The 23,728-nt window shown below is 37.8% G+C and overlaps 3 protein-coding genes across 3 annotated transcripts; 1 reads left to right on the plus strand and 2 right to left on the minus strand.

Annotated features, from left to right (window-relative positions):
• Positions 1-637: 637 nt before the first annotated feature.
• Positions 638-11,163, plus strand: GCK72_004891 (uncharacterized protein; the record flags this gene model as incomplete). Its single annotated transcript, XM_053724936.1, has 17 exons — positions 638-662; positions 755-886; positions 1,500-1,976; positions 2,267-2,665; positions 3,370-3,473; positions 4,024-4,146; positions 4,192-4,453; positions 5,337-5,492; positions 6,497-6,592; positions 6,678-6,848; positions 7,536-7,626; positions 7,774-8,043; positions 8,090-8,337; positions 9,114-9,545; positions 9,963-10,134; positions 10,886-11,002; positions 11,055-11,163. The coding sequence occupies 17 exons, from the start codon at positions 638-640 to the stop codon at positions 11,161-11,163; spliced, it is 3,384 nt and encodes a 1,127-aa protein (XP_053589130.1).
• Positions 11,164-11,539: 376 nt separating this feature from the next.
• Positions 11,540-18,282, minus strand: GCK72_004892 (uncharacterized protein; the record flags this gene model as incomplete). The annotated part of the gene is made up of 16 exons (XM_003117201.2): positions 11,540-11,680; positions 11,733-11,805; positions 11,916-12,166; positions 12,214-12,312; positions 12,365-12,568; positions 13,174-13,439; positions 14,212-14,543; positions 15,069-15,250; positions 15,299-15,587; positions 15,634-15,733; positions 16,313-16,653; positions 16,713-16,846; positions 16,893-17,079; positions 17,128-17,345; positions 17,750-17,935; positions 18,208-18,282. The coding sequence occupies 16 exons, from the start codon at positions 18,280-18,282 to the stop codon at positions 11,540-11,542; spliced, it is 3,078 nt and encodes a 1,025-aa protein (XP_003117249.2).
• Positions 18,283-18,944: 662 nt separating this feature from the next.
• Positions 18,945-23,601, minus strand: GCK72_004893 (uncharacterized protein; the record flags this gene model as incomplete). The annotated part of the gene is made up of 7 exons (XM_003116841.2): positions 18,945-20,007; positions 21,127-21,215; positions 21,263-21,338; positions 21,981-22,419; positions 22,855-22,958; positions 23,004-23,131; positions 23,476-23,601. The coding sequence occupies 7 exons, from the start codon at positions 23,599-23,601 to the stop codon at positions 18,945-18,947; spliced, it is 2,025 nt and encodes a 674-aa protein (XP_003116889.2).
• Between the last annotated feature and the right edge of the window lie 127 nt (positions 23,602-23,728).

Below are 23,728 nucleotides of genomic sequence, written 5' to 3' on the forward strand. Positions count from 1 at the left end.
TAACTCCGAATCCACGTAATCTGAATCAGAAGTGTCATTTTTGGATTCTGATTTTCAGTCTGATTCTGATTCGGAAATTTGGAATTCTGGAAATCGAAACGTTTCAGAATTTGAATATTGGAAATCTGGAAATCGAAGATAAAAAAAACTGTGGATTGAACCATTTTTGAAAACTTTGGAATTTAGTAATCTGAAAGTTTGGAAATCGGGACATCCTGACCACGCCTTCTGATTCTGAATCCAGTCTTTCTGATTGTGAATTCACAAAGTGTGTTTTCGAATTCACATCGTCTAACTCTGAATCAGAAGTATCATTTTTGGATTCTGATTTTCAATCTGATTCTGATTCTAATTCTGGTTACTTTTCTTAGTTAGATTTTTGAATCCACGTATTCCGATTCCTCGCGTCTTCTGAATCCGCTTCTTCGTCTCCAATTTGATGACCCACTGAATCTTCAGTACTACCTTGACCACTACCACCATCACCCATCGTCGTCACCGGGGCCATTCGTGCCCCGGTCGACGTCGTCGTGATCAGCAACGTCTACTTCCCTCTCCGAAACATAAGAAACGCTCGTTAATCCAAGAGCTCGCCTTATCGAATTCATGTAATCCGTTGTGGGGATCACAGCCTTTTATGGCACTTCAAAATGCGGATTTGTGTAGGTTTTTGGGCTAGAGAAACTGAAAATCAAGATTCGAACTACAAAAATTAACTTTTTTCTTCGATTTTTTTTTAAATTTCAATTTTCAGATGTGATATCCGGTCTCTCTTTACACTCGGTTGATTTGGACGATATTCCGGACGCGATGAGTCCAATGATGGGACGATCGGATAGTAGTGCCGTGTTAAGTCATCAAGCAGTTGGAAGGAGGAAAAGTGTTGGTGAGTGACTTCTAGAAAGTGGACGGGGCTACAGTAATATAGTTTGGGATTCGGGAAATCTGGGCATACCAAAACATAGATAGACACAGTTTTTGAAAAAAAGAAAGAGAATAAAGACACCATCCGGAATCACGGACACACAGAAAGAAACTCGGACATCCGGACATACAGAGGCACACACAGAGGGTAGACAGACAGCGATAGCTACCGAAAAAATCGAAAAAAATTCGAAATTTTTTAACCGAAAAAACCGAAAAATTTCGAAAAAAATGTCAAGACAACTGTCTGAAAAAATGAGTTTTTCGGAGACAAAAGTCTTAAATTTGTATGAAAACTGTAAGTATTTCAAGAAGAGACACACAGAAACTTGTTTTTGAGTACAAAATTAGAAAAAATTTCAGGAAAATCGAAAAATCACTATTTTTGTTACTTAGTTTTTGAAATTTCAGGAGAAATTTCCAAAATTTTTCGTCATGACAGAGAGACAGACAGACATAGATTGCTTTAAACATTGCGACGTCCGGACATACAGACATACAGACTCTCCCTACTAACGGATCTTACTACAAACTACAAAAAAAAAACCCTTCCCTAAATTTCTTTAATTTTCCAGGAAGCTCATGCTCTTCGGTCGCCGGTGAATCCGATGTGATGAGTTCTGCGTCAACAGCTGGTGGTCACTCTCAAAAACATCCGGATGATTATCACCTAGTCGATGGAGTGATTGCTGGAAGAGCCGCCGCTCTCGCCTCTCTCATTAGAATCATCACTTCGAAATCGTCGAATGAAAAGATTCCAAACTCTCAACTCGCTAATTTCTACGCTACAGTATTCCAGTGTCTTGTGGAGAAGGAACGTGTCATGTTGTGTACTTTATTCTATTACGGAAGGAATCTATTTCGATTGGGACTGCCGGGAATTGAAAGCCTCCTTCCACATTTTTTGTTTGCATTGGATATTGTGATGATTGAGAGTTCCAAGTTGAGATTACATCCATCGATTTCGGAAGTTGAGATTAGAAGAGCTTGTTTGAGAGCACTGTCATCTGTTATCTGTTGGCCGACAACTTTTGGAATGAGCAAGATTCCTCGTGAGTTTTTATTTGCTAGCCAAAATCTGTAGCGCTACTATCAGCACGGCACGCTTCATACAACTGCGCTCTACCGAAAGCGAAGAAAATTATGTGCGAAATTGAGAGACTCAGAGAAAAAGATACAATTATCAAGGGAATTTCGGTGGAGCGCGGTTGTAAGGCCGTGTCGTGATAATATAAACAAGACCCACTTCTTAAAATGAAAAAAATGAAAATTCAAGGCTTCTTAGCAGCGCTATCTGAAAAACAGCGCCCAAGACACCATACTCATTTCAAATCTTTTCCAGAAATCGCCGAAGCAACTGGTCTCAAATCGAATGCCACCACGTACCTCCATCTCCGTTCTCGAATATTCAAAACACTCATGTTCAGTGTTCGAAATGAGACTGATCCAACGAATCTTCATATTGCACTGTCTCTCTGTGCAGTGCTTGTCGAGGAGAGTTGTCAATTCGATTTGGGATTAAATGAGGAACAAACGAAAGAAATGATTCGAATTTCAACGACGGCGTCGAGTTCCGGACAACCTGAGAAAGGATTGTGTGCATCGATTGTGAGGGGAGTTCTATCGGCGATTTGTGATAAATTCGGGCGGATTGAAACGATTGATCATTCGACTGCATTGGCGATTATTGATGTGTTGAATTGTATTTCACACGTGCATCACACTGTTCTTTTTAATAACAGTAAGTTTTTGTTTAGCTGTTTAGCTGCTAGAACAGCTAAAAATGGTATTAAATTTTTGAAAGTTGGAAATCCGGGAATCCAAGTATCCCGAAGATCCAAAAACTAAGGATTCAGGTCGTTTTCAAAATTTCGGAATTTTGTAATCTGAAAGTTTTAAATTCGGGCCTCCTGCCCACGTCTTCTGGATATCTGAAAATTTACTTATCTAGAATTCCGAAATTTGGAATTCTGGAAGTTAAAAACGTTTAGGAGTTTGAAAATTGAGGAAATTGGAAATCTGGTAATCCAAGAATCCCGAAGATCAAAAGACTGAAAATTCAGGTATTTGATCTTCCGGTTTCTTGGATTTCCAGATTTCCAATTTCCTCTATTTTCAAAGTCTGAAAAGTTTTGATTTCCGGAATTCTAAATTTTCGAAGTTCTATATTCCTAGATTTAAAAAAAAAGTGAAAACTTAGAATTTCAGTAATCTGAAAGTTCAAAATTTGGGCGTCCTGCCCACGTCTTCTGATTCTGAATCCGGTATTTCGATCCAAGTCTATGTCATCTGATTCTAATTCTGAATTCACAAAATGTGTTCTCGAATTCACGTCTTCTAACTCTGAATCCAAGTGATCTGAATCATAACTGACATTTTTGTCTCCTGATTTCTCACTTCTATTCCTTCTGAACCCCCTTCTAACCCCCGTTTCCGATGTTTCAGTGGATGTTTCAACTGGTACACTCGTCATCGCCTCCCTATGCAGATTCATTGAACAACAACTCAACAAACCGCCTCCGATGCATTCAAAAGATCTTCATTCGACGGTAAGTGGACGTCCGGAGCAGGGCAGGTATGGGCCCGGGTGGCGTTGAGCGCCTCGCATTTTTTGAAGAAATTCGAAAATGCGGCGATAGAGAGTGTGCGAATTGGACAGACGCAGACATACACTCTCGATTTTACACACTCTCTCTCGTCGCATTTTCGCACACTTTGAATTCTTTCAGCGCCCAAAGCGCCTCCATAGGCACATCCCTGGAGCAGGGAAAAACTTTTCCGGAAAATCGAAAAAAAAAACTTTTTTTTTTCGAAAAATTTTGAGCAAAAAGCCGAAAACAGGAATTCAAGTAAACCTTCTGAAAAAATGAGTTTCTCGGAGCCAAAAATCTTTAATTTGTATGAAAACTGTAAGTATTTTGAGGACAGATCCTCAGAAGCCTCTTTTTGAGTACAAAATTAGAAAACATTTCAGGAAAAATTAAAATTTGTTACTTAAATTTTGACAATTTCAGCAGTAATTTCCAAAATAAATAAAAAACAATTTTTGCCGTAAAATTTTTCGGAAATTTTGGACCGAAAATTGTTTTGTTATTGCAGGTAGTAGCCGCTTATAACGCAGTTGCCGTCTGGCTCACTGCCTCCCCGTTGCTCGCCGAATGTGTTGGAGTACTTGGAACAGTTTGTGATGTGATTCAATTGGGTGTGACTGGAAGTAAATCTGTAAGTTAATCATTCTTCGTACTCACCGGAATCCATGATTTTCAGAGTCCGGATCTCCAAAAGTCACGTGCCGACGCTGTCAAACCGAAAGCCGCCAGTCAGAGAGTTCTAGAAGCAGCTGAAGCATTGATGTATACTCTGTTCTGTGTCGTCGGACGGAAACCAGGACCACTGAGGGATGAAAAACGATTGTTGCATAAATATGGATCGGATCGAATCAATATTTCAAAGTTTTTGCATGTTTTGGTCAATGGAGACACACTTTTGTCGTTACATGAAGCATCGCATATTGAGGATATTCCATCCGGTAAGTATTGGGATCAGGGATGTGCGAAACAATTTTTTCGCATAGTTTTCGAAAAATTTTGCAAATTTCTCCTGAAATTTTCAAAAATTAAGTAACAAAAATAGAATTTTACGATTTTTCTTGAATTTTTTTTCAAATTTTGTACAAGTGTCCGGGGTTTTTGCTTGAAATAATTACAGTATTCATACAAATTCAAGATTTTTGCCTCCGAAAAACTCAATTTTTCAGACAGTTTTCTTGAAATTTTTTATATATTTTTTCCGTAAAACGTTTTCGAAAAAAACATAGAAAATTTGTAGGAAATGTTTTTTCGCACAGCTTTGGGATATCTGGAACAGGATTGTGCAAAAAACTTGCGAAAGACACACTTTTCAAATTTTTCTAACCGAAAAATTTGAGAAAAAATCTCTAAAAACCATCTGAATGTTATAGGAAAATGGTACTACAGTAACCGTCATAGACCGCATAAAATGTTTTTGGATGAAAAAAGTGCTCAAAAATCTCAGAAATAGTTTATTCATGACCGAATTCTTTTTGTTTATAAAATTTCCGATAATCATCGACGTAAAATTTTTCGCGTAATTATTATTGGACTCTCGGACACACAGTCGATGAATTTTGAAATTTTTCTAAACAAAATGAATTCGGTCATGAATAAACTATTTCTGAGATTTTTGAGCATTTTTTCATTTAAAAACATTTTTTCACGGTCTGTGACTGTAATATCATTTTCATATAATTTCCAGATGGTTTTAAGAGATTTTTTTTTCAAATTTTCGGTTAGAAATTTCTGTGTTTTTTGCACAATCCTGTTCCAGATATCCTAAATCTGTGAGACAAAACTTTTCCAAAATTTTTTAAATGTATTTTTCAATGTTTTCAGACAGTGCCTCGATCGTCTACGTCCGCCGGTCTCCGATGCAAGGAGCGAATACGGGAGTGGCGAAACTTCGACCCAAACCAGAGAACTATCAACCGGATGTCGGAGCACCGCCGATGACACCAATGTCAGCGATATCGACGACTGATGGGTTTGAAGGTTGGTTAGATGCTAGAGGGCTGAAAATAATTATAGAGATGTGGCTTTTTAGTGAAAAAATGTAGAAAATATATCTAAAAATTGCTGATAATGGCAGAATGAAAGCATGAAAAGCTCACTAAAATTAGAAAAGGGCTAATAATAGATGTCGGTTTGTCCGGATGTCCGAATCTATCTTCGAAACGGAAAATCATTGAAAATTTTAAGTTTTTCCGCTGAAAGTTGCAAGGTGAATATAATTGCATGTGGATGTGTCTGTCTGTGTGTTTGTAAATTTGTGTCCAGATGTCCAAACCTCTAATAGTAGGGCACCTCTGAAACTGAAATCAAGTCGAATCTTATCCATACAAAAATTGTAAAAGAAATGATTTTCCTTGGTTAAAAATGTGCGAAAAAACGGTTTTTTTAACCTTCGTACCGGAAAAATCGAAAAAATTATTTTTCCGAACATTTTTGACCGAAAAAACCGAAAAGTTCGAAAAAAGAATTCAAGAAAATGATCTGAGATTCAAACGGTTTCTTCGAAAACTTACTATTTTTGAAAACTATTTCGAACAGCGCTAGTCCGGACTACGATGGTATCTCTAATATAACGGCATCCCATAGAAGCTTCTGGCTGAAAATCTAAATTTTCAGACTTCGCCATAAAAAGTTTTTTTTTTTAATTTTGCAATCTGAAAACCCAAATTTCGTCAAAATCTAATTCTGCAACTTCTCATTCAGTCCTAATTTTTCTCAATTCACTAACGAATTCTATTAATTTCCATTCTTACCATCCTGCACCCTGTACTACTCTAACCCTGCCCGATCTTTCTCGTTTCCTATTCTATTATCTATTTTATTAGCTTGGCATAGTTCTTACAACTGCGCTCCCCCGAAACCCCCTTGATAAATGTCTCTTTTTCTCTGAGTCTCTCAATTTCGCACACAATTTTCTTTGGTTTCGGTAGTGCGCGGTTGTAAGAAGCGTGCCGTGCTAATATCTTGTCCCTCCCCCTTTCTAGCCTCCGATTCTTCTTCTAAACTCTCTTTGACATCTGCCACGTCAGCACCTCATGGCTCTGGAATTCTACAAGAGAAGCTGTCAATCGCTTCGAAAGGTACATATTCCTATTGAGATTTTCAGCCCAGTTTTCTGGAAAACCTTTTTTCCCCTTCCTCTTCTATTCTCCCTCTCTTCTACAGTAACCACTCGCACCGCCCCCGCCTCCCTTGGCATTCCCGTGACAACTGGTTCAATTCTAACTGGTGTTGGTTCTATTCCGTTCATTGGTTCCTCTTCTTCCGCTTCTCAACCTTTGTTTTATGATGAATCTGATGAGGATCGAGCTGCGGCTTACGACTCAGATAATAATGGTAATTTGTGTTTTTGTGTGTTTGGTGTTGGTGTGGTGTTGATTTTGGTGAATTTAAAGTTTTAAAATTTGAAAAAAAAATTAGAAATCAGATTATCCATAAATTATGAGATTGGTAAAGTTTGAATTCTGAAACCCGAAAAATCTTCAAATGAGAATTTTCGGAAAAAATTGACACCGAAAAGTCTGAAATTCTGAAATCCTAGAAAATGACCTTTATGAACAAAAATTCCTGAAATTTTTGGTTTTATATGAATTTTACATATAGCTTTTAACAGTATTTCAGAAATTATTTAGTTTTCGGATTTCTTAAATATCATATTTTCAGTATTCTAATTTTAAATGTTTCTAGGTTCTCGGATTTTTGAATTCGCTGAATTCTCGCACAATTGAGAATCAAAAATTCAGCAAAATCAAAAATCCGAGAACCTAGAAACTTTGAAATTTAGAAAACTGAAAATCTGAAATTTAAGAAATCCAGAAAATAATTTATTTCTAAAATGTTGGAAAAAAGATATTTGTGTTTTCATATTTCTGAGAATCGGGCCATATAATTATCCGTAAGTCTGATAAAATCAGAATTAGAAAGATTCAGAATTCTTACTGTGTAAGACTGAAACATACTAGTTCGAACAAGGCTAAACAAGAAAATATACCAATTTTTCTATTACAAAAACCCTCTTTCCAGGTCCCAACACTCCTACCCGCCCACAACAACAGAAATCAATTGGGGAGCAATTCGTGATACCTCCGGAATTCTACAAGAATTCTTGTAAACTGTAAGTCTCATTCATAATAGGCGATTTTTAGTCTGGAAATTCAGAAAATTTAGCTCGAAATGTTTCATAAAACTAATTTCCAGACTTTTGAGTCATATGTGCCCCATCAATCCCGAGTTTCAAATAGATTCATGCAATAATTTTCAGTGACAACGCGTTTCGAAATCTCGAGTCGACCGCCGAAACGGAGGCGATCGCCGAGGAAATGAAGCAACAAAACTCTCAAAACGGTCGATCGTTTTTCGATGAATCTCGTCGGAATAATGTATTCGAGAGAATGCGTCCAGACGAGAGAATAGTTGCTCCATTGAAACCAGTGGATAAGTGCTCATCGATTCGAATGATGTTATATGATTTCGGATTGATTAATGACCGAATTTATGGATCTGAAATTGTAGTTTTGGATAGTTCGATGAGGTAAGAGACGCGCGAACGGTGCGCCTGACACATTCTTCTTTTCCAGTGACAAATTCTATCGTGATCTCCATGAATCAGTCGACTGTGCACCCGCTCGAACCCAACTCACCGCCCATATATTCTACGTGAAAGAGGGACAACGAAATGCGGTGGACATTCTCGAAAACGCGTTGAACGTTCAGAATTCGTGCTCCGATTTCTGTATGTTCTTGTCGAATTTGGGAGAAGGAATCGAGATTGGACTGCATGACACGTGGACTGGACACTGGTCGACGGCGTATTCGACGGAGAGAAGTAAGTGGGGGACATCTGGATGAACGGGGGGACAGGCAGACAGACAACTGGACTTCTGGAGACGCTGACAGACTTTGACAAATAGAAAAAAGAATCCGGACATAAGGAAGACATAGGAGAGCTGCAGACTCACAGACAGAACATCAAAATTGTTGAAAACTTTGTACCGAAAAAATCGAAACTATATTTTATCGAAAATTTTTGACCAAAAAACCAAAAAATTCAAAAAAAAATCAAGAAAACTGTCTACAATTATGAATTATTCGGATACAAAAGTCTTGGATATGTGTGAAAACTGTAAGTTTATTGAGGAAAGATTCCGAAAACATGTTTTTGATTACAAAATTAGAAAAAATTTCAGGAAAAATCGAAATATCACTATTTTTGAAAATTTCAGGAGAAATTTACAAATTTTTTCTAATGGTTTTTTTCCGAAAACTATCCGAAATTTTTTCGAAAACCACCAAAAACGCATGCTGACAGGCAAAGATCAAAACATCTAAAATGACAAAAAAATCTGAAAGTTCTGCTAGTATAGCTCACGAAAATGTGTATAAATAGGACATCCGGACAAACAGACACCCGGAATTTTGAATTAAATCTTGAAAATTGCATAAAATGAAAACTTGGAACATCCGGATAGCTTGAGAAACAGACAGACAAACTATCGTTCACTGAAAATTCAAGGTTTAGAAATCAGGACATCCGGATAAACAGACAAGCAATCAGATAGTATTCTTCGCCTACAGTAACCCACTTCATTTCTCATTTTCCAGAACTGCAAACAGAATCAGAAGGCGTCGATCACTACATCGTAGACGGAATCCAACATGCTCTGTGGTGGTGTGACGAGCAGGGAAGCAATTCTGAGTTGGCATTTCTGATGCCAACGGAGAGAAGTGTTCGAATGTTTAAACAGAATATCACGTCACCTGCTTCGAGTTCTCGACGTGGATCAAACAACAATCGATCGATAATATCAGATGATAAATCATTCGACAGTTCTTCTAATCATAACGATATGATGTTGAATGCGAGACGGACGGCGGGCGAGAAAAGTCCTTCGAATCTGAGTGATCGAGACTTCCGGCCGTATGCTGGAGGAGGATCGAGTATGGGACATGGATCAGTTGGGAGACGGACTGGAGCATTGAGAATTATGTTGGTTTGGTTGGAACGGCCGGAGGATATGACCAATTTTCCAGTTTGTGAGTTTATTTTGGATTCAGGAACAATTTGGTATTTGTGGGAAGGTGAAGACGTGAGGATTCTGAATCTTTTTCCAAAATTTCACTTGTTTTTTTAATGGACTGATATATCAGCTCGGCACAGTTCTTACAACTGCGCTCCACCGAAATCCATTTGAGAAATGTCTCTTTTTCTCTGAGTCTCTCAATTTTGCACACAATTTTCTTTGGTTTCGGTAGAGCGCGGTTGTAAGAAACGTGCCGAGCTAAAACATGAATTTTAAGATTTCTATTTAAAAAGTGTTGTATCTCGGTCGATTTTCGCAATTTTCAAAATATGAAAACAGATTCAGAATCCCCACGTCTTCTGCTTTCTGGTCATCCCGCATTTTCTCTGAAAATTTCCATTCCCACAACATAATTTTCCCCCTTTTCCAGACGAACTAATCGGCTCGTGTGACGACGGAACCGATCTTCTGAATAACGGAGGAATCACGCCGAAACCAGAAGTGGGCGGAGCAATCAACACTCAAGTCGCTCATCACATCATCTTCATTCATTTAGTCGAACCGGGAATTGTCCAGATTCGGACACGTGGCACTGTTAATAGGTAAGAGAGGGACATCGGGATAGACAGACAGACAGACAGACCGCAAAAAAACTCAAAAATAGTTTTCTAAAAATCCGAACAGACATACACACAAATTGAAATAAATTTATGTGTTCGGACATCCGGAGAAACCGATGAACCAACAGACAGACAGATAGGAAGACGTCTTAAAACCGGAAAAAAACTGAAGTTTTGGAAATCTGAAAATCCAAAAATTCTACCAAATTTATTCGAAAAAACTATAATTTACCGAGTTCAAAAAATACCAAAATGACTATTTTTGCAAATTTGAGTTTTTCAAAAATGTGAAGACTTCCGGAATAGAGTTGTGCGGAAGTGATTTTTATTAAAACGGAAGTCGGAAGTGAGTTTTCTTATCCGGAAGTCGGAAGTCGGAAGTAGCTTTTTTCGCAAATACTCAAAACTCCTAGAGAACATTCATGAAATTCGCGAAAATCAGTGGAAAATAAGATTTCAACTGAGAAAAAAACCTATTTTTGTCATTTTAGCCCTTTTTTCCACGTATTTCTGCGAAATGTAATTTTCGAAAATTCCATAGTGATGGAATGACGGAAGTCGGAAGTTAACTTCCTTTTCCGGAACTCGGTAGTAAAATTTTCAAAACTGAAGTCGGAAGTCGGAAGTGAAAAACTCGGTAGTCGGAATTCCGTCCAACTCTGATATGGACTTCACACTAACAGACCTCCAAAAACTCCGTGACAGTACTCGAACAATCCCAAAAAAGTTTCAGATTCGGAGAGGCGGGACCACTTGTCGACGGAGTCGTCGTCTCGTTGGCAAATCTCCCATCATTCATCAGGAATACGATTCTGAACACATCACGACGAGATGTGGCGGAAATTGAAAAGTAAGGAGGACACACAGACACACAGACAGATTATAAAAATGATTTATTGCAGCTACACATTCCCACACACTCGTCGGAAACAGGCGATCGTCGAGTTCGCCAAAAAATACGCGGGAAAAACGAGTTACGAGGAGTTTTTAGTGAATGTGATACAAAATTAAACACGAGATTATTTTTTATGTAATTTTCCAATTTTTTCTTCTTCTTCCCTGTGATAATTTCTTTTATTTCTCAGCACTGTACATATCTTTTTTTTTTCAAAATACGCTTCTGATGCAATTCTTTTTTGTTTTCTCCTCCCTACTGCTTGGGTTTTTTTGACTTTATCAATTTGTTTATCCCATTTTTTGTTGTTTAATATTGCATTGTAATAAATTAGTCAATAATTATCTTTAAGTCGAAACAAATAATTCATTGGGGATTCTCACAACAAAACATATTACATAAGTACAAATGCGATCTATTGATTGAATTTGAGGAACAATAATAAATCAAATAGAGCACACAAAACACGCCGAAAGAGACAATTAAAACGAGTTAAGCCAACTCGAATCCGGCTCCAGAATTGATGGCGTAGCGGAGCTTCTCCTCGAGTTTTGTACGGTTTGAGTATCTCGGGATTCTTAGCATGTTCATGCACGTGGCACTCGTCGGGAGCTCGTCTTCTGATGGATGAACCTGGAAAAATATCATAGACTGGCGTGCCTTCAGCGCTTTCTGTTAAACTCACCACAAGAATTCCCATACGTGGATTGAGGCTCTTGAATCCGTCGACTGGAGCGCGAGAGCATCCGGTGACGAATCTGGAAATCTTTTTTGAGAATTTTTTTAAGGATTTTTAGGAAAAATCCAAGTTTTACAGCAAAAATTGAGCTAAAAACTCAATTTTTCCAAAAATTTTAACAAATCTCACTTCAAAAACGCCATTTTGTCCTCCTTCGACAGCGCGTCCACAACCTCCCAGAACATTTCTTCGTACTGTCTGTCGCCCAGCGTCTCAGCGGCGAATCGCATTTCACAGTGTTTCTTCAAATCTTTCGCCGTGAAAATTTCTTCGTATCCGGCTATCAGAATTTGAAGTTCGTGAGATGCGAACATGCTCATCCACTCGATTGAAATCACTTCACTGATTCCACGACGGATTGCGGCGACCATTGTGGCGATCTGAAATTGAAAAATTATCTGGAAATTACAGTCTGAAAACGACTCACTCTTTGCTTGAGATGATAATTCACATAGAGTCGAACGTACTCATTGACATTATCTACAGTAACCCGTTGTTTCGAACCGTTTGGCTTGAGATTCACATTCTGAAATCATTTGAATATATCTCTGTATTTCCATATATATTCAAAAACTCACTCTAACCAACCCAACATCACTCGTGACCACACTGAAATCCAACTGCAATTCGTCCAATTCGTTCTCACTCATCTTTTGTAAAACTTTGAGATTCTTGAAAATCAGTGGATCGAAACTCTTCATATGCTGCAAGTCCATGTCCTTGTCCTTGTCAGTTTCGAATAATTGAGCCATGAAAAATTCCGCGAATCGAACTTCTTGGAGCTGAAAATATGGATTAGAGGGTGATATATTTATCCGAATTTCCGATTTCTCATTTTCAGCGATTTACAGATATTTCGAAATTTCAGCGCTTTTTCAAGAATATCAGTTCTAGATCTATGGTAAATCTGTGTGGAGCAGGTCTGTGCGAAATTTTTAAAAAGTTTTTCAGTGATTTTCGAAAAATTCTATGGTGAAAAACTTTTCGGTTAGTTTTCGAAAAAAACCGTTCGAAAATAAGTTACAAAATTTTTGTTACAAAAATAGTGATTTTTGATGTTTTCCAGAAATGTTTTCGAATTTTGTATTCGAAAACAGGTTTCTGGGAGTCTTTCCTTAAAATACTCAAGTTTCCATACAAATTCGACATTTTTGCTTCTGAAAAACGAATTTTTTCAGACAGTATTCTTCAAATTTTTTTTTCGAATTTTTCGGTATTTTCGGTCAAAAAATGTTTGAATTTTTTTTCGATTTTTTCGGTAAGAAGTTTTCGAAAATTTTATTCGCACAGCCCTGGTCTGAATGCCTGTCTGTTCGTATTTCCATACATCCGGATGTCCGGAATTCCAGTCGTCCAGAAATTAACAATTCATTTTCACAAAACTCACCTGTCTCTCATAAATCAATTTTCCAATCATTCTGCCAATAAACTGGAAGTGTGACAGACAATCCGCTCCAAGAAGATACGGAGCCGTTGGATTCGGATACAGAAGTTTTCCCTCGGTTTCTGTGAAGAACCCACGATCCACGTTGAATGCATCCTTCAGAAGTTCCGATAAGAATTCACGGAAAATTCCACCGCCATCGACACCCGACTCGTTCATTCCAGCCCAATTCACCATTTTTACAATGACGTGCGATTTGAGATCTCTCACTGAAAATAAGCAAATTTCTATTTTTCAACTAATTTTTAACTAGTTTTCGCTATATGTTCCTTTAAAAAAATCTTCCCAAAACCCCCAATTGGACCATCTAATGACAGGAATGACCTAGCATCCATCATTCACACTTTCCCACGTACGTGTCTTCTCACGGAACCAATGGGAAATACAGGTTTCCCTCTTTTCAGACTCACCATCACGGTGACCGAGTGGTTAAGGTGTGGGTCTATGACACCCAACGGGGTTCACCCTACGCGGGTTCGAATCCCGCCCGTGAGCTAGGTGTTTTTTGCTTTTTTTCTTTTTGATTTAATGTTTTTAATAGTAATTTAGAGTGTTTCACAACATAAAAATAGTTTTAAAAGACGGGAAAATAACTATTTATGGCATTTTTTAGCGATTTTTTAATGTTTTTCCTAGAAATTTAGAATATTTTGTAACGTTTTGAATATACATTTTTTGTAATGTCAGATGCTTTTTCAGACAAAATTTCCGATTTTCGTAATTTAAAAAGTTGCTTAACTACACAATTTACAGTGTTTTTTTCCACAAAAATACACTGAAAATTTCTTAATTTTGGTGAATTTTCGAATCTTTTCATTGCTTGTCCAGGTTTTATAAAAATTTGAATGATTTTGTCACCTTTAAATGTTTATAAATACAATATTTTATAGAAAAAACTTTTTCAAAGCTCGCCTGTTCAGTTTTCTGTTGCTTTTTAGAATATTTCTCTTCCCATTTCATTAATTTCCCCAGATATCTCACCTTTATCCTGAACCATTTTTGGTTTGAATGCTTCATAAGCATCCATATAGACTTGATCTCTTCTCACTGTCAAATTGAATCCACTATTCCGTCGTGGCTGATTCTCCGAGAAGTGTTTATCGTGTTCTTGATTCAATAATCGTTGGAAAAGTTTGACTCGATCCATGAATGGAACAATGAACGGAATATGTTTCATTACGCATATCGCTCGTCGTAGTGCCGATGGAAGCATCCCGTTTTCTTCTCTCTCGTTCTCGTCCTCATTCTCTGAATCACTGTCGTGCTCGTAGATTGCGGAGAGACGTTCCACGAATTCTGAATCCATTGTTCGTCTGGAAATGAATTTTATGGAAAGAAGCAAGTTTTGACTAGTTTTTGGAACATTTAGCGGTGATTGCGGTCTCATTTTTGGTTTTTCAGAGCGAAATTTCTGCTAAAATAAATAAAAAAGCGGACTTTTCAAAAATCGGGCCCAGCCGGATTCAAAAATCGGTACCTATTTTTTGAAATTTTTCGTAAATTCAGAGTTGAAGTGCTTAGATTATCATACATATTCGCTTTTTAATTGAATTTTAAATTTTTTATTCAAAAACTAGACTTTTAAAGAAAAAAATTCAAATTTTGGTGATTTTTGAATACGGCCTGGTCCGATAATCTCCGATTTTTGATTTCGGACCGGCCCGGTAGTGAAAAATCTAGAAAAAAGGGTTTGCAAGTTATTTTTTCAACAAAAATGAGACACAATTTCTTATTTTCATTCATCTTTGCTCTTTTAAACGCAAAATTATAATAGATATCAACTCTCAGAGTTTTTCTGAAATTTCCAGCCAAGCTCCGCTACTTTTCAGATTACTTACTCCTGAAGAACCCGTCCATTCGGCAGACGCCGTCTCGGAAGTCTCCGTTGATCTCCCAATCCACTCAATACTTCTCTTCCGTGATTCGTCCAGAATCCTTCTGGGAAATATTTGATACGAATATCCTTTTGATAGATTGCACCGAGAATTGAGAACACCGATTCCGTCACACTTTTCCACTCCTAAACTCATAAAATTATAGATTTACACTCTGTATTTATAGGGCTTACCGCCTCAGCCTTCTCCATTTTCTGCTTCGAATTCCCAGTATAAATTGCAGAATTCTCAAGTTGTGGATACATGACATGAATCAATTTGATAGCAGTATCTCTCAAGAACTCTACAGTATTATCGAAATCCACAAAGATTGCAACCGGATCGAAGTCAGAATCAGCGACCGACGAGACACGTTTCGTCAAACAATTACAGAACAGTTCGAGTGCATTGATTTTCGGAGAGACCTGATTACCCGTATCGAAGTGACCATCACGACACGATGAGGAAATGAAGCCATAGAGTCTGAAAATAGAAGAGTGAGGTTGAAGAGTCGTTGGGAATAACTCACGATTCGACGAAAGTGTTAGATGACGCCAAGAGATCCAAGTATTGAGAAAAGTACTTTTTGAGTGAGATAAGTGTCGACACACTGACTTTCGATGTGTTTGCTAAAGCTGGTGGAGATTAGAATGTGGGGGAAAACCATTGAATTAAATAAGACTAGAACATCCCGAAGAATACAAATGAACTTGCATGAGAATTGGTTTCAACCAAGTCTAAAAAGTATAAGAAAAACTGAGAACAAAGATAACTTCGCTTGAAAATGTCAAAAGATTAGCGAAAAAAGCTTTTAAACCAACCAGACTTTCAATATTTCGGACCGGAGTCAAAAATGTGCACAATTTTTCTCAAAATTTACGAAAGTTTTTGAAAATTTTATCAAAAATAGTGGAAAAAACTATATACGCTTTAGTTGTAATCGATAGTTGAAAACATTCGACTTTTTTGAAAAAAAAACTTAAAATATTTCTAAAATATTCAAATTTCCAAGTTTTTGTACTGAGATCCGGCCCGTTGCAAGCCTGAAACCAACTGAACTCGAGAAGAAAAAAGGATTTTTGATAGATTTTTGCCTATTTTTGACGATTTTCATGAAAAATCGTCGTTATTTTCGTAGTTTTTCACCTTTTTTTAGTCAGTTCACTTCCATTTCAAGATTTTCAGCCCAGTACTCCCTCAATACTTACCATAAGCACACGCGGCTCTTCTGAATTGAATGGAAGTCAACGTGCTCTCACAGCTCTCCATCAAATGTTTGTTTATAGCCGTTCGCAACCGTCCGAACTCTGACAAGTCCTCTTTCACATTCAGATCTCGTGTAACCGCCGAATGAGTCACCAAGAATGGACCAAGAGAATTGAAATACTGCACTAAATCGTCTGCATTTGTCTTATCGATATGCTCAACGAATGATATGAGAATCGAACGGAGTCGGATTGAAGCCGTCTCGATTTGCTCCGGACGAGCTTTCCATCCATTTGGAATATCAGCTGATCGGATTGCTTCGAAGAGAACGGGGAAGTTTGGACTGAAAATTAAATGAATATAATGTCTGTCTGTATATCCAGATGTCCATTCGAAACTCACCAACTCAGCCTGATATGATCTTTGATATAATACAGTATATAGTTGACAAAATTGAGATCTGTAATATTGACACATAGTGTTTTGAGTAGCCGATCGGCCACTTTCACAGAGATTGGAGTGGCACGGGATGGATTCTGAAGTCAAAAAATGAGATACACTTCTAAATATACTGATTCTTACCACAAAAACCTCAAAAATTCTAGTAAGTAATTGAAGATGACGTGGAGTAAGTGACATTTTCTGGATATTATTATTCTCTGGTTTTCCGATGAGAGCCTCCAGAAGATGGAATTCCGCTTCGAATAGACCGAGTTGAGAGATCGCTTCGTAGAGATGAGCATGGCAAGTGACGTAGTCTTCGAGATATCTGAAAATTATGTTTGAGAAAACTTTTTTTAATCCCTCCAGCTCCTACCTGAACACATGGAAGAATATTGTGTTCTCTGTCGCTTGCTGTACAAATTTGACGCAACAACGAGCCAAAAGAAGTCGTTGAGTATCACGAATCCTTTGCTCGAATGCCTTATCTGCGGTTCGTGATTTCACGAGCTCAGCGAGCAACATAACCAGTCGTTCCTCGTCTTTCTTAGTTTCATAGAAGTTGACGAGCAGTTGAGACATTTGGATGATTTGCTGGAAAAATGAAATATTCACATTGTCATACTTGCAAACCGGCGCGTAGCTCGCTTAAAACACAAAATGATGATCTGAAAAATTTACCAAAATGAAGATCTCGACGAGTTCTATATCTGTGACCTACTACGGGCCGGATGGCTATTCGTTAATGTGTCGCAGGCCGGGCTAGAATGACTTTTTGGTCATTTTCGCGTTTTTTGGCACTTTTTCCCGGCCCGCGGCACATCAGGGATCCGCCATCCGGCCCGTAGTAGGTTACCGATACAGAACTCCCCGAGATCTACATTTTGGTATATTTTTCAGCCTATAAAATTGTGTTATAAGGGAGCTACGCGCCCGACCCGTTTTGGCAGGGTTTGCAAGTCCGGAGATTGTTGATTTTCAGGAGGAAAATCCCCTACCTCTGTGCCTCTCTGTGCCTCTGAAATCGCATCAAACTCTGCTCGAAATTGTAGTCTCAATGCGTTTCTCGCCCTGTGTCCCCTCCAAATTCTCTGAATTTTCTTCGCCGCATCCGTCTGTTTCACTTCTCTTTCTCTCTTCTGTTCCATATCTTTCAATTTGTTCAGGAAGTTGTCTCGTTCATTCTGGAAATCGAGTGAGTGAGTTTTCTGAGTGCGAGAGCCTCTTCTAGAGGTCGAATGCAATATTTTATAAGCGAAAGTGGAGTTTTAGGTTAGAATTTCTACTTAGAAATGGATAAGTTTGAGTGTTTTTAAGGATTATTTTCAACCAAAATTTACAGTTCTCCGTATGAAAAGTTAGTTTTTTAAAAAGTTTTTTTTTAACAGTTAACAATTTTAGTGCAAGTGAATAAAGCGTGCATGAAAGAAGTTTTCTAAAATATTACAGGTATTACCAAGCTCCTGAACATTGCTTCTTGCTTCTTGTCCCTCCGCACATCACCGTTGAAAAACACAAAATTGAATGACATCTGGAAGAAAAGATAGTAGAAATTATGGATGACATAAATAAATAGGTATTTCATGGGGTTTAAGCCAATATTCGATGTAAAAATCATTTTAAAAAAGCAATGAAAAAACTAGAAAAATGGTGATGTTCTTGAAGAAATTTCTGATTTCGTGATAATAATAAAGAAAGAAAAAGGGAAAGATACCTTGAAAAGTGTAGATATGATGTAAAGTTGGGGAGGCAATGATAGAGAAATTGACTATTTTTGTGATACTTCAGGGAAAGGAAAAACGATTTTTGGGTCTCAAAAGTGGATAGAAACGAACAGATGCATAGAAAAGAAACAGGAACGCATAAAATTAGTAAAATTAGAAAACAAGAAAACGCGAGAAAAGAAAAACAGAGATTTTTGGGAGTTTTGAAGCTTTATTAATCGAAAACTGTTAGCTCGGCACAGTTTTTACTACTGCGCTCCACCGAAATGTCCTTGAAAAATGTCTCTTTTTCTCTGAGTCTCTCAATTTCCCACACACTTTTCTTCGGGCTCAGTAGAGCGCGATTGTAAGAAGCGTATCGTGCTTATAGACAGTTCCGCTTCAAATCTCCAAAAGAAAACAGACTAATAAATAGAAAATTAAAAATTCCAGCAGAAAAAATAAATCCTAATCGCAAAAAAGAGCTATTCTATTCCTCATCAGATGATTCTTCCTCTTCATCAGATGATTCTTCCTCTTCATCCTCCTTCAACCAATCCACAATTCGGCTCATTCTCTCTTTCAAATCCGTCTTCACTCCAGCTTCCATCCCATCCGTCGCCGCACTGATATCAATCGAGTCAAACCACTCAATGATAGCATTATCATCCAGAATATCCTGTTGATACAAGAAATGCACCAAGTTCGGAGTACGTGCACGGAATCCTTCTTCTCTTACGAATTTCTCCTCAACTGCCAGAAGTAAATTGATTTGTGACTTCTGTTTCCGCTCGTCAACTTTCTGACCTTCAGAAGACGATTGATAGTAATTTGTGAACAATTCATTCCACCGTTCGATCAGTGCTTGAGTTGGCCGAAGCTCTTGATTATGAGGTAATTCTAGGAAAGCAGCGAAAACATTCTTGGCGACTTCTTCCGGAGAGACATTGCACGCTAGTTTCGACGAGTTAATCTCCAGAATCAGATTCCTCATCACTTGATTCTCCGACTCCAGAATCTTCTCCATCGACTCGAAAACTTCATCATAAAACTGTCGAACGTTATCATCAAGTCCCTCATCTTCCTCTTCAGAAGTTGTTCCTTCACTACTACTGTCCTCTCCATCAACAGCGAAATTCGTTCTTCCATCGACCGCCCGTCTCCAGAACGGTCCTCCGTGTCTATACTTTACCACGTGAACACTCCCAACCGCCTGGGAACTCAACTTCTCATATTTATCCTCGTCAATCGCCTTTTTGAAGATTGCAGAGTGCTGAATAGTCGGTAAATCTTTCGGATAGACAACTCCATTTCCAATAATCGTCTCTTTCGGAATATGAGTACCACTCGGAATCGTCACATTATCCCCAATGAATGCATATTCAATTTGACAATTCTCTCCGATTTTGCAGTTCTTTCCGATTATCGATCCGAAGATTCTCGTTTTCGACGAGATTTCAGTATGAGCTCCGATACAAGAATTCCGGATTGTTGTGTCATAAGAGATCTTGGTTTTTACTCCGAGAGCGACGGTAGAGCACGAATCGTTTAGTCTGGAAATAAAAAATTGAATGAAAAAAAGAGGTGAAGGGATGAAAAAGTGAAAAATAAACATTATTTTCAGTTATCAACTTGTACATTTCTGAACTTCAAAAACTCATTTCTCAATACACAAAAGTTCTCATCAAATAAACTAACAACATGTGTTGAATCAGCAAGTTTTTAAGTACTCCCATCACATGACTAGACGAGGAAACCTCTAAAAAATGAACAGTTTTAAGGGAGAAATCGATTTTTAGGTCGGAAATCGCACGAAAACTATAGAAAAATCTTGAATATCACTAAATCTGATAGCAGAAATGAACTTTTTATGATCAAAATAGTTTTCTCTCGAGTTCGAAGCAGAAGTCGAAATCAAAACCAAGTAGTAATTGTAACAAGTGAAAAATCAATACTTATTTGCAATAATGACCCGATTTTCTATCAAAAATCTTCCCAAAACCCCCAATTGGACCATCTAATGACAGGAATGACCCAATCCATCATTCCCATTTTCCCACGTACGTGTCTGTCTGACGGAACCAATGGGAAATACAGGTTTCCCTCTTTTCAGACTCACCATCACGGTGACCGAGTGGTTAAGGTATGGGTCTATGACACCCAACGGGGTTCACCCCTACGCGGGTTCGAATCCCGCCCGTGAGCTAGGTGTTTTTTGCTTTTTGATTTGATGTTTTTAATAGTAATTTACAGTGTTTTTCAGCATAAAAATAGTCTCTAAAGACGGGAAAATAGCTTTTTGTGCCTCTTTTTAGTGATTTAAAAAAGTTTCTCCTCGAGTTTTTGAAGATTAGAATTTTTTTCATACATTTTCTCTAATTTCAGATGCTTTTTCAGACGAAATTTCCGACTTTCGTAATTTAAAACTATTCAAGTTGACTTATTATACAATTTACAGAATTTTTCAATATCTAGTGAATTGAATAAATGAAAATTTGGTATTTTTGAGGCATTTTTCTCTAATTATGGGCTACTAAACTAGTTTATCTTTACTTGATCTTGATACTTTTGAATTAGAAAAACACTGATTTAACAACTAAAAAATAATCAATAAGATCTCCCAGTTCTACAAGCAGTTTTTTTTCAAGAACCCAAAAACTCTAAACACTCACATCCACGTATTCGCCTTGATACAAATCTCATTCCCCTCTTCTTCCAGATACAAATTTCGTGGATTCGCCGAGAAAAAGCGTGTTGGATCCTGGAACTTTATTACGTCTTGCAGAGAAAAGGTGATATTTTTCTTACAGATCTTTCAGGAACGAGTGGGTAGAACCATCTCTCGAGCATTAGCGTGTTGAGGATGATCAGCGATTCGTAGTCACTGAAAATATGTGTTTCGTGCTGAAAATTTGATTTTTTTTTCGAAAATAAAACATAAACTGGCTTTTCGTCGTGTATGGCTTCGCTCTATTTTTATGTATATGCATTCAGTCCCCGAAACTAGTCCGGAGCTCCGGACAAAGCAACTGTCCTACTCGAATTTTTTGAAAAAACGGGGGTGACCAGGTGCCCAACATTTGGAAAATTTTTTATTCGAATAATGTTTATAATTACAGAACTGGCGAGCCAAGCTCGCCAAAAAAATTTTCCGCATTTTTGGGGACCACCACCTGTCCAAAACTTTTAAAACCACCTGTCCAACCAAAAGTGCCCCGGAAAATTCTTCAGGGACTGATATGCATTCAACAATTTTATGTCAGAAACTCGTGATTTCTGATCAAAGTACGTGGGAAAGTGGATGTAAACTTTTCTTTTTTCATAGTTGTCAAGGCACGGGTAAATTTCGCCAAAGTTCAAATTTAACATTTTCCCGCGAAAATGTCAAATTTTTGACTATCGTTCAGAATTAGAAGGAATTCTGAAAGTTCATAGAAAATTGAAAAAATTTCAAAAAATTTGGAAAAAAATGTCATTTTTTGAAGCCGGGCCTTGACAAGTATGTTTCAGTTTTTTCTTCACTTACTAAGCACAAAACGCTCTATCCTTGGATGACAATACATCAACATGAACACTCATTCCCAGGATATCATCCTTTGAGAGAATCTCTCTCACAACATCATCGATTCCAGTGAAATCGAAATTATCACTGAATTGCGTTGCGATCAATCGACTACACAATGCAATTCCTGTGGTTGTGATGTCTCTTCGAATCTCGACTCCTTCATAGAAATGAAATTTCTCCGCTTTCACTTGATTCAGAGAGTTCGCATGGGGATAGAGCATCAATTTCTGGGTTTCCGAACTAATTCCGAGTACAAATCCTTCTGGATTCTCTCGATTACTGTAGAGAAGTGTCATCACATTGTCCGCATTTTCTCTTCTTCGTTTTCGGAATTCAGCGATTTGAGTGGAGAGGTCGGAGCTGACAACGGCCGTTGGGTTGGAAATGAGCATGAAGTCGCCTGGAAATGAGATTTTGGGGGGAAAACGATAAATTACAACCGCGCTCTACCGAACCCGAAGAAAATTTTGTTTGAAATTGAGAGACACAGAGAAAAAGAGGCATTTTTCAAGAGGAGTTCGGTAGAGCGCAGTTGTAAGAACTGTGCTGAGCTAATAAGTTTTCAAGATTTCTGGCTGAGATTTATTTTGTCATTGTGTCTGTATATCCGGATTTCCGCATTCTGTCAAATCTGTTAGTGCAGATCAGTGTGTGCTTTCGAACATTTTTTGGTTTTTGTTTCCAGATTTTCCGAAATATCCAGAATCTTCTAGAAACTTCCAAAAATTTTCAAAAATCTCACATTTTTTGAAAATTCTTCGAAAAATCTTCCGAAGACACACATTGGTACAGGTGAACTTTGTTATGGATTAATTAATAAAGTCCCAATACTTACCTGTAATAAGCTCTCGATTAACCATTTCTCTCATACAATCACCAACACTGGTGACTCCATCGCACACCACCAAAGTGAGCTCTGCGAACGCCAATTTCCATTCGCTGAAACCATTTTATCATGAGCTCCACCACGGTAAAATCTCTTACTTCAAAACTTTTTCAGCGTGTTGCGCATTCAATCCACTAACCACCAATAGTACATTTTTCACTTCAGTTCGCATGAGCCATGACAAGACGAGATTGATGGATGGGACATTACAAATTGGAAATGTGCCCTGAAATTCACTTTTTTTTTGGTTGTGAAATGAAAATTAAGGGCTCTCGGGAAGGCAGGCCACAATTTAGCATTTTGGAAGTTATAAAACAAAGAAATATACATTTCAAATCTTAAAGAAGCCATAAAATCTACCAATCTTTATAGTTACAACGTTATTTCTCTGTAATCGTGATGTTTCGAAACGAAAGTAAAATCGATTTGAAGATAGCATCTTTTTCAGAGAAAAAAGAAAGAGAATCGATACAATTAGACGACTTCCAGCTGGAACTTCTAATGAAGCTGCCATTTTTCAATAAATATCGATTTTTTCAATACAACCTCATTGTACACTCAAAAACTTACGATACACGGATAAGATTCTTGAATTGGTGCGAATCTTTGATCGAAAACATCCAGGATAACGACGGCCGTCAACGGCGGTTCCTCTTTTTTTGTTGCCTTTTTAAAGGCGGATGAAGGGGGCGTCATAGCGATAATTTATTGTTGTTTTTGATGATTTCTGAAAGAAAAAGAGTTATTTTACATGTTAAGATCAGAAAAAGATAGAAAAATCAATAATAAGGAAGCGAAAAAGTGTTATGAAATGAGTGGGAAA

The sequence above is a fragment of the Caenorhabditis remanei genome, chromosome II (assembly GCF_010183535.1).
Source record: "Caenorhabditis remanei strain PX506 chromosome II, whole genome shotgun sequence".
NCBI classification, from domain to species: Eukaryota; Metazoa; Nematoda; class Chromadorea; order Rhabditida; family Rhabditidae; genus Caenorhabditis; species Caenorhabditis remanei.